This window comes from Beta vulgaris, chromosome 3, assembly GCF_026745355.1.
Source record: "Beta vulgaris subsp. vulgaris cultivar EL10 chromosome 3, EL10.2, whole genome shotgun sequence".
Lineage (NCBI taxonomy): Eukaryota > Viridiplantae > Streptophyta > Magnoliopsida > Caryophyllales > Amaranthaceae > Beta > Beta vulgaris.
This window is the reverse complement of record NC_079204.1, coordinates 26,975,076-26,985,537: the sequence shown is the minus strand read 5'-3', so window position 1 is coordinate 26,985,537 and position 10,462 is coordinate 26,975,076. Positions and strand designations below refer to the sequence as shown.

The 10,462-nt window shown below is 36.9% G+C and overlaps 2 protein-coding genes across 2 annotated transcripts; one reads left to right on the top strand and one right to left on the bottom strand.

Moving 5' to 3' along the window:
• The first annotated feature begins 2,183 nt into the window (after positions 1-2,183).
• LOC125495575 (uncharacterized) lies at positions 2,184-4,694 on the top strand. Its single transcript, XM_048640335.1, has 4 exons — positions 2,184-2,426; positions 2,532-2,624; positions 4,051-4,155; positions 4,248-4,694. The coding sequence occupies exons 1-4, from the start codon at positions 2,184-2,186 to the stop codon at positions 4,692-4,694; spliced, it is 888 nt and encodes a 295-aa protein (XP_048496292.1).
• Positions 4,695-5,717: 1,023 nt separating this feature from the next.
• LOC104907006 (uncharacterized) lies at positions 5,718-9,113 on the bottom strand. Its single transcript, XM_010695849.4, has 2 exons — positions 7,734-9,113; positions 5,718-7,072 (listed from the first exon to the last, which is right to left on the bottom strand). Exon 1 carries the CDS (start codon positions 8,835-8,837, stop codon positions 8,070-8,072), a length of 768 nt encoding a protein of 255 aa, XP_010694151.2. The 5' UTR covers positions 8,838-9,113; the 3' UTR covers positions 5,718-7,072; positions 7,734-8,069.
• Between the last annotated feature and the right edge of the window lie 1,349 nt (positions 9,114-10,462).

Below are 10,462 nucleotides of genomic sequence, written 5' to 3'. Positions count from 1 at the left end.
TTTATACTATAAGAAGGCCTTACAATTAAGTTTTATCTTGACAAATCGGACTAAAAGTTTCCGTTTCTTACCGAGATACAATACTCGCTAGATTAACCAGGAGCCTTGTCTACTTGAGTTAACAAAAATGGAAACAGGAGCCATGAGTGACTTAACAAACTGATTTCGCAGCTTCAATAACTGCCTCTACTGTGATACCATACTCCTTGTATATCCTTCCAGCTGGTGTACTCTGTCCAAACTTGTCAATACCGATGGCCTTCCCCTTCGACCCCACAATCATCTGCCATCCGAAAGTTGTTCCAGCTTTAATGCTTACTCTTGTTGTAACTGCAGCAGGAAGAACGCTCTCCTTGTATTCATCGGATTGCTGATCAAACAACTCCCAAGATACAAATGATACAACTCTTATAGATTTTCCTTCTTTTCTTAGCTCATCACCGGCTTTAGCAGTAATTTCCAGTTATGAACCAGTTCCAATTTCCCTATCCTACATGCACGCAGCATGATCCCCATCAACAACTGAATACAACACTACAATACATCACCACAGTATCACAACCTAAGACGCGATACAAAAAGAAATTGTTGTTTTCACATTGCTTGCGTCATTTCAAGTAGTTTACCTTTTCTTATTAATCTATCATGGTATCACTGTTAACATATGGATTATAGAGCAATTTATTAGCATAAATTTGTTATTGTCATGGTTCTGAAGTTTTTTTTACCTCACATAAGTAAGATAAATGTGTTTGTTGTCACTCCCATGAGGTACACATATGTTAAAAGATTAAGGGTGATGTGATGAAACACAATAGTGATTTCCCTTGAATAGTGTTAATCATATTGAACTTGCTGTTTTGTTTATATGTTTTGACTTTTGAGAATCCACTGGCTGGCCAAATTATGTTATATTACTTAACTATTTGCTAATGCTTATAATGTTCTTGGACTTCATGTCGAGGTTTTTTTAATTCTGTAGAAAGAAGACCATGGGTTTGAACACCAGGAATCAATTATGTCGTTGATTTTAGTAATGTGAAAACAACTATCTTGGTCTCAATTTTAGTAAGTGTGCCTAGGTATCAGGCTAGATCTTGCCATGCCAACACCTCTTTATGGAACTCTAATGTGTTGAAGGTGTTCTACGTTGATAAGTGTGAACGCATGTTTGGATATCCTTTTCCATGTATTGATAAAGTGAATTTTATTTTGTTGCTTATAGGCTAACTACTTGAAGTAGGGATACATAGACAGGATAAAATTGTTGGTTGGAAGGACATGGAAATACAAAAATATGGTTCATCAGAAAAATAAAAATTAATTTATGAAAATTATTATTCAAATTGGGCAATAAAAATGTTTAGATGGTATATGCTAAATTGGTAAAATGTTTCAAAAGTCTAAACAATATTATTGTTGGTAACATGTGTTGAAAGATGCAGTTATTTGCTTGAGCAAAGCCATGATTGAAAAGAATTGATCTGATTCAAACTTGTTGCAGTCGGATTAAGTCTATGATGTTGTCTTGTTCTGGTAGTATTGTGTAAGTCTGTAGGTCATCATATATCGACTATGGGTGTGATACTGAATTATGCACATGTTAGGCATTATAGAAGGGAAGAGTCCAACATGAGCACACGAACACAAGAAAGGTGTTCAATTCCCTCTCCTACCAACCCTTTAACCCTTGTCCTCTAGCACTCAAACATATCACCTGATGCAAAAAGCATATGAGATAACGCCTATTTAGAGGACAGAATCAAGTTATTTGCAACGGTTACTCCCCGGAAAGAAAAAAAAACACAAGTAATTCTTCAGCATCCAAGTCCCACTTGTTTTTCTCAGCCGAAATTCTTATTTGGAGGTAGGTAAATAAAACGATACTATTCCTATCAGCATATATGGCACTGCCTTATAATTCAATTGAGCTAGTACAAGATCAATACATGAAAGCAAATTACTGTACAACCACTTAGATAATAAATACACGGCCAGGACACACCTAAGCAATCATGCCTTAGCCTTTCATCTGTAAAACTAAGGAGCATCGACATAGAACCTGAAGTAACTTCAGCAAAATATTCTGATAGACGTACAACTAATATGTTTGATGTGGTTGTTGATCAATTGTAGCTATCTCTAATATGTTTGATGTGAATAACTTTTGATAAAGTTAATATATGGCTTGTTTCTTTGTTCAAACTAAGGCACGGTTTGTCATCCCCGACAGTCCTGAATACGTCAAACAAATACTCAAGCATGCTAGTAAAAGTTGGAGGCAGTTTAAACACTCTCTCAAATCAAGTCACTATAAACCACCGCAGAAGACACTCGATGAGATGTGCAATATGGATCCACCGTACGGAATTACTAGTAATCAGTGGATAAAGATGGTTAAGCATTGGGATTCACAAGAAGGGAAAGTAAGTAACATACTTACAAATAAACTTTATTTACTCTTTGCTTATTTTATTTCATGAAAACATAAACTTTTTTTCCATAATAAATCTACATGAAAATGAGTGCAGAAACTGTTAGAATTGGGGAAAGAAGCACGAGCCTCCCTAAATCACCTTCACATATGTGGTTCGAAGAGCTTCGCGAACAAGCAAGCTGATTATGTATGCATCATGAATATAATAGGTTCTTATATATTTCATATTTAGGATGAATTAAGCCTTTCACTTATATTTTGCTTGAAAAATATGAATGTTTCAACTTTTTTATGGAATTTAGTATATATATACACACATATTATAAACCACTAGGGAAAAAACAGAAAGGGCTGCGCAGGAAGAGCTGCGCTTTTCCTAAAAGCGCAGCCCTACTAGTGAAGGGCTGCGCTTTTTTTAAAAAGCGCAGCCCTACATAGTTGAAGGGTTGCGCTTTTTTAAAAAGCGTAGCCCTTCACTTAGTAGGGTTGCGCTTTTAGGAAAAGCGCATCCCTTCTTACCTATAGAAGGGCTGCGCAAAAGCGCAGCCCTTCTGCTATGTAGGGCTGCGCTTTTTAAAAAAAGCGCAGCCCTTCCTAAAAAAATTTGAAATAAAAAAGTTCGCGGGCTTCAAATATTAAGCGGGATTCGTCAAATATATCCCTCATTCTTCTCTCTCCTCTCTCACGTCCCTCATTATTCATTTTCCTCCTTCTCTCACGTCCCTCCTCCCTCTCCTCCTTCTCTCTCATCCTCTCTTCTCTCTCAAAAACTCCCAGAAACGTTGCGACAAAAACGCTGAAATGATTTGCACTAATCATGCCGACGGAGTCCGATTGCCTATTGTGATACCTTTTTGGAAGCGGAACGGGCCAACGAGTCAAACACATCGCTATGCTGTGACGTTTAGGCTTTTTAAGCCATCCGAGTTCGTTTAAGCCTCCAAATAGGCATTTTAAGTTTTTTCGAAATTTTTTTTTCCTTAATTATGTATTAGGGTTTTGTTTTATGTATTTAAACATTATTAGGTTAATGTTTGGAGGTAGTTCTTGTATTTTCAGATCTATAATGTTCTTGTATACTTCTCTTTGTTTTGATTAATGTTCTTGTATACTTCTCTTTGTTTTGATTAATGTTCTTGTATACTTCTCTTTGTTTTGATTAATGTTCTTGTATACTTCTCTTTGTTTTGATTAATGTTCTTGTATTTTCATCTTTGTTTTGATTAATGTTCTTGTATTTTCAGATCTATAATTTCTTCTCTTCTGTATATTAGTTTTTGTTCCTTTTTTTCATTTTCGTTTCGTTCTTTTTTTTGTTTTGGGTTTAGTATTTTCATTTTCGTTTCTCTTCTGTTTAATTTCAGAAAATGTGAGATTATGAGTAAAAAAATGTCGAAAAAAAAATTTTTTTTTATTTTTTTTTTAGTAGGAAGGGCTACACTTTTCTAGCGCAGCCCTACTTAAAAAGTGAAGGGCTGCTACTAAAAGGGCTGCTGTCAAAAAGCGCAGTCCTACATGCCTTTTTCAGCGCAGACCTTCTTTATTTTTCCACTAGTGAACACATCTTATCTTGTCGATTTTTTTTTATTATTTCATATTAATAAAAACAATAGGAAGATGAGCATGGAGAAAAAATGAGCTTGTTAGCTCTCTGGAAAAAAACTCATATGGGCAAGGATGGAAGCTTTCTACCCGAGACAGACACAGCAGAATTTGTGGTATAAGTACATATTAGAATGACTTTTTAAGCTTGCTTCCTTTGAATGTAAAATGATACTTCTTCAATTTTATATGTTAATTGTATGTGTAGGATGATGCATATGTCAAGTTGGAATCGTTGAAAGAAGCATGCCCTTCTAAGTCTGACTTAGAACTCGATTATGAAGCCTTTGAGCACACCATGTATGGTGGAGAGATTCCAGAACGTCATGTAGGTTATGGACTTGGAGTTCGAAAGGGTGACATTTACGGTGTGAAAGGTGTTCTGAATAAGCAAAAGGTTCAAAAGAGGACCGTGGTAGTAGAGAAGGATAAAGAAGAATTTTCCGTTCTTAAGAAGGAAAATAGCTTGTTGAAAGCCCAAGTTCAAGAGAACAACTCTCTACTTAAGACTCTAGTTGGACAAATTTCTCAACTAGTAAGTAAAGTTCGTAAAGGAGAGGCTTCGTCAATGCACCTTTTTGATTGTGCACAAGAAGTCTTGGAAGTGGCAAACGAAAAGGTATGCTCATATATGCTCCTATTGTTGCAATTATGATGCTTTCTAGAACTATCATATTCTCATATTACTGTATATAATATGGTTTAATGAATTACTAAGTTTGTCCTTAATTGATAATTCCAAAATTTGGCTTTTCTTTTGTTCTTGGGTCTGGTTAGTTGATTTAAGATGAAAAACCAGAAGATGTTCAGAATAGTAGCACGGTTAACTTGTTAGTCCTCCTACTGCAGTGCCTTCCCCACATCCATTCCCCTGCATATTTATGTCTGTTTCCCTAAGATGCCGTTGTGCAGCAGCCTACACCATCCACACAGCATCCCCTACACTCCCCCCAGTCTGCCCCATCCAGCCAACACTACCTGACCCACGTCCACCAATCCGCTCCACCTTATTCCTCTTCTCCTTTGTCATCCTCTTCATTAGTTTCACAATTAACATTCCCCACTTCCCTTTTCGCACACATTGTCGTGGCTGGGGGTATGGAAAGCATGTCTAATGCCCCTAAATACCTAGCCTTAGCCACGTTAGTTCTTTGTCTTTATAATGATCAATTGATCATTGACCATGATGCAGTACATAACAAAATTCCAAGCTCTTGTTGTGTGGGATGTTATTTTTTATTTTTCTCATGGAATTAGTTATCTAAGATTATGGCTTGTATATTCTTCTCTAAATCAACTAACATATTGTACAAGAATATATATTTTTTTAATCATACAAAGATGCATCTCATATTCCATTTATGAAACAAAGGGGGAAATTGTGTTGGATTGTGCATATACCTTGACACGACACTCACAGCAAAAGATATATCGGGTCGGGTGTGTGTCAAATAATTTAGACCACCAACCATGCTTCTGAAATGCTTTGGGTCTGCACTTCCAGTCCCATCTTCACGCTGTAGCTTCTCACTTATATTCATAGGAGTTGTTGCGGCTTCACAACTACCCATGTTGAATTTTTTCAATAAATCAGTAGCATATTTTTTTGACAGACAAATATTCCTTCTTCGCTTTGCTTTACTTCAAGACCCAAAAAATATTGAAGAAGACCCAGATCAGTCATTTCAAAAGTACTCATCATGCTTGACTTGAACTTAGACACTAACGACTCACATGAACCCATGTAAATCATATCGTCAACATACAGACAAACAACCAGAAGTTCTCCATTGCTTTGCCGATTCAAGTACAATATGGGTTCATTCTCAATTTTTGTAAAACCATTACTGTGAAAAAAAGCATCAATTCTGCTATACCAAGCACGAGGTGCTTGTTTCAACCCATACAAGGCTTTTGTCAACCTGTAAACTTTTTTTTTCTTTCCATCCAGAATATGGCCCTCTGGTTGTGTGACGTAAACTTCTTCCTCCAATGTACCATTTAAAAAGGCAGATTTAACATCAAATTGGTACACTGGAAGTTGTAATTGAGCAGCCAATGCTAAAAATACTCTCACAGTTTCAAAACGAGCAACAGGAGAGTAAGTTTCATCAAAGTCAATACCTGGCATTTGTGAGTATCCTTTGGCCACGAGTTGAGCCTTCCTCTTTTGGATGTTTCCGTCAGCATCATACCTCGTGCGGAACACCCACTTCAATCCCACTATGTTCTTGTCTTCCGGAGCATCAACTAACTCCCATGTTGTATTCCTCTCAATAGCTTGTAACTCTTATGTCATCGCATTCTGCCATTCTGGTACTGCTGCAGCTTCCTCATAACAAACTGGGTCATTGGCCTATAAAGCAAAGCTACAGGAAGCATAAATTTCCTGTAAATTTCTGAACTTCTTTGGTGGAGTTTCGCTGTTGTTGCTGGAAGCTGGAGATGTACTGCTCGTTGCAGGTGTAGAAGGAGAAGTGCTTGATGGAGATGTCATGTGTGGAGTTGCTGGAGGTGAAACTTCAACCATTTCACCGTCAATATCTGCAGGAACATGATCAATTGTGCTCCTTGTTCCTGTCTGCTCCCAACTAGCCTCTTCATTAAATACAACATTCCTACTGATAACAACTTTGACACTAATTGGATTGTATAAACGATATGCTTTGGAATGATTACAATAACCAATAAAAATGCATTTATCAGACTTTTTATCAAGCTTTAAGCGAAGATTAACCAAAGCATATGCTACACAACCAAAAACTTTTGAGTGGCATACCTAAGGCTTTCTACGTCTCCACGCTTCACACGGTGTTTGATTGAGAACAGCACGGGTTGGAGAGAGATTCAAAAGAATACTGCTGTTGCAACTGTTTCTCCCCAAAATTCATTGGAAAGCCCTTTTGCCTTCAACATACTTCTGGCCATTTCTACCACCGTACGATTTTTCCGCTCTGCAACTCCGTTTTGCTCAGGTGTGTATGGAGCAGTGAGGTCTCTGTGAATGTCGTGCTCATCACATAATGCATTGAACTGATCAGACATAAATTCACCTTCTCTGTCAGTTCGGAGAGTGATTATGCGCCTGCCACTTTGATTCTCAACCAAAGCCTTAAATTGCTTAAAGTGTTCAAATGCTTCAGATTTGAGTTTTAAGAAATAGACCCAGCTCATGCGCGTAAAATCATCTGTGAACAACAAAAAATATCGACTGCCACCTAATGACTCCGTTTTCATAGGCCCGCATAAATCTGTATGTACAAGTTCAAGACCCACCAAAGCCCTCCATGATTTCCCAACAGGAAAAGAGGCTCTACATTGCTTTCCATAAACACACCCTTCGGAAAAATCAAGCTCTTTTATTTTTTGAAGACCAACAACCATCCCTTTCTGACTCAATAGTCTAAAACCTTTCACATTCAAATGCCCATATCGTAAATGCCATAACTCATATTCATTTTTTTCTTCAACAACTAATGCTTGTAACGGCATAACTTAGAAACATCAAGAGGGAACATTCTGTTTTGAGTCATATGAACATTTGCAATGGAATGGCCAGATTTCTTATCAATCACAGTACACAAATTACCATCAAATTCTATCTTGTAACCACTACTCATCAACTGACCTATACTTAACAGATTATGGGCTAAATTAGGCACAAATTGCACATCAGTAAGCAATTTAACATCACCTTGGACAGTTTTGATGCCGATTGTCCCCTTGCCATCAACTTGCATCTTCTTGTCATCTCCAAGTCGCACCACACCCTTCTTTGATTCATCGAGATCATTAAATAAGTCCTTTGAGCCGGACATATGATTGGAGCAACCACTATCAAGGAACCACACAGAGTTGCTTTGGTGAGTGTCCGGAGCGGATGAATGTGCCGCGAATAATCTATTGTCATTGTTGTCGTCATCAATATTTTCGGTGAAATTTGCTTGCCGTTGGTCATTTTTCTGCTTCGACCAACAATTAGCTTCCTTATGCCCATATTTTTTTTACAGTAGCGACATTCACCCGAAAATTAAGCATAGCCTCTGCCACGGCCGAAGCTATTGTCACAACCTCTTCCTCGTCCTCTAAAACCGTCTCTGCCTCTTCCACGGTTTTTAGAATAATTGTCCATCCTTCCTCTAGAGGATGAATCACTTTTCACCTGAAATGCTTTCTCCTCCCCTTTCTCATCATCTTTATTAATTCTGACCTCATGATGGGCTAGTAAAGAACACATTAACTCATCAAAGGTATAGTTAGTCATATCATTTGATTCTTCAATTGCTGTAACTACATGATTATACTCACGGGCTAAACTCCTTAGAACTTTAGCAACCACCCTTTCATTATCAATGGTTTCGCCATAAGATTTCATTTGATTTACAATCCCAGACACTTGAGATAGATAGGATTGCATTGACTCTGTTTTTTTATCAAATTCAGAACGTAAGGACTGTAATTTGATAGAGATTACCTTTTTGTCGCCAAAGTATTCATGCTTGATAATCTCACATGCCTCCTGTGATGTCTTTGCTGTGGAAGTCCGAGGAAAGATTTCATCATCCACTGTCGATTGGATAAAAAATAGAGCCTTTGCGTCTCGTTTGCGATTATCACGCAATTTTTTATCTGCTTCCGCAATGGGTTCCCTTGGCTCGGCATATCCAGTTTCAACAATTTCCCAAAGTTCTTGGGATTTGAACATGGTTTTCATCTTGATACTCCAACGATGGTATTTCTCACCCTTAAAAATTGGAATTAGGGGTTGAGAAGCCGGATTCACGCCATTATTAGCCATGGATTTCACTCAATTTTGTGTTTAAATCTCACTGTGTTTTCTCTCTAGTTCTCTCTCTCCTCTCTAGTTCTCTCTCTCTTACTTTACCTTTCTTCTGCTGTGAAGACAAGGTGGACCGAACCTGCTTGTTTTCTTTACTTTTCCCCTTCTTTTTTTTGTTTAATGCTTTCTTTGCTTTACACGTGTGCTAGTGTATTTGTGAGAGAGATTGGAGCAAACTGTTTCTACTTTTGTTTAAGATGCTCTGACACCACTACAATACTTGTAGAGAATCAGAAAGACTACATTTTTATATATTTTTCATGTACATAAATAATTAAACAAAACCGCCTTTAAATAGGCATACAAAATACTACTAATAACATGCCCACTACTTAACACACTACTATACTTTTATCCCACTAAATAGACCATTATGTAGACCCCTAACTAATTATGAGTAACTAGTCCTAACTATTAGGAAAACTATTTGACTAATTTTGGAGCATAATCCAACACACCCCGTTGATCCAAAATTTCTAAGACCCAACATTAAACATTGTGTCACAATCTTGCTTGTTCGTAATTCTTCTCGTATGAATCATGATGGACTTTTAAATTTTTTTTCTTAATCTTCATGTTGGAGCATTTCTCTCTGTTAACATAGAAGCACTTCTCTTCCTAATGTAATGTACTTCTCATTACCATCTTCAAATTTGTTGATGCACTTCTCATCAACCTTCAATGAATGAATGGAGCACTTCTCTCCATAAACTCTCTTCGACGTAGTTTTGCAAATTTGACCACATCCACTAGTAAAATTCTGGAAACCATGTCTGCATTGACTACGGACTTCCACCATTATCAGATTGCCAATTATCTGATTTTTTTGTGAAGGTTGCCCCATCACCCTCAATATTTACTCCCTCTTTTTTATAGTAACCAAAAATAATTTCATGGGCTAAAAGGAAACCCATCCATACATCTATGTAAAACCATTACTTGCCATGGTTAAACACATAAAACACTCATAAATTTTTTCCTATTATTTTTTTAATTTTTTTTAACACTCTTTCTCTCCCCTTTTTTTCTTCGTCGTTTTCTTCTTTATTTCTCTCTACTATTTTTTCTTTTCTTTTTTTTTTGGATCTTAACCTGATGCTCTTGATACCATGTAGAATTTTTAGAGGAGAAAAAAGAAAAACTTGGAGAGAATTAGAAAGACTACATTTTTATATATTTTTCATGTACATAAATAATTAACAAAACCGCCTTTAAATAGGCATACAAAATACTACTAATAACATGCCCACTACTTAATCCACTACTATACCTTTATCCCACTAAATAGACCATTATGTAGACCACTAATTAATTATGAGCAACTAGTCCTAACTATTAGGAAAACTATTTGACTAATTTTGGAGCATAATCCAAAAAATTGCATACTAAATGCATGAACATAAAAACTACTATCAGAACTCTGGAATCTTATCAGTAAATTCAACAGAGAAAGGAACATACCAACCAGAACAATTACACATTCTGAGGCTTGATGTATTTTTTTTTATCCGTCAATCCACTTGGGATTTGTTCACTTGACCCACCATTGTTGTCCGCTGCTGAAGACATTTGTAAGCTCCGGC

What these genes read in the sequence shown, in the direction of transcription:
- LOC125495575 (XM_048640335.1), top strand. Translation starts at nt 2,184, where the DNA reads ATGGCTTGTTTCTTTGTTCAAACTAAGGCACGGTTTGTCATCCCCGAC. An exon ending in CGAACAAGCAAGCTGATTAT is followed by an intron (nt 2,625 to 4,050) that starts GTATGCATCATG and finishes TAAAAACAATAG; the next exon opens with GAAGATGAGCATGGAGAAAA. An exon ending in CAGACACAGCAGAATTTGTG is followed by an intron (nt 4,156 to 4,247) that starts GTATAAGTACAT and finishes TTGTATGTGTAG; the next exon opens with GATGATGCATATGTCAAGTT.
- LOC104907006 (XM_010695849.4), bottom strand. Translation starts at nt 8,837, where the DNA reads ATGGCTAATAATGGCGTGAATCCGGCTTCTCAACCCCTAATTCCAATT.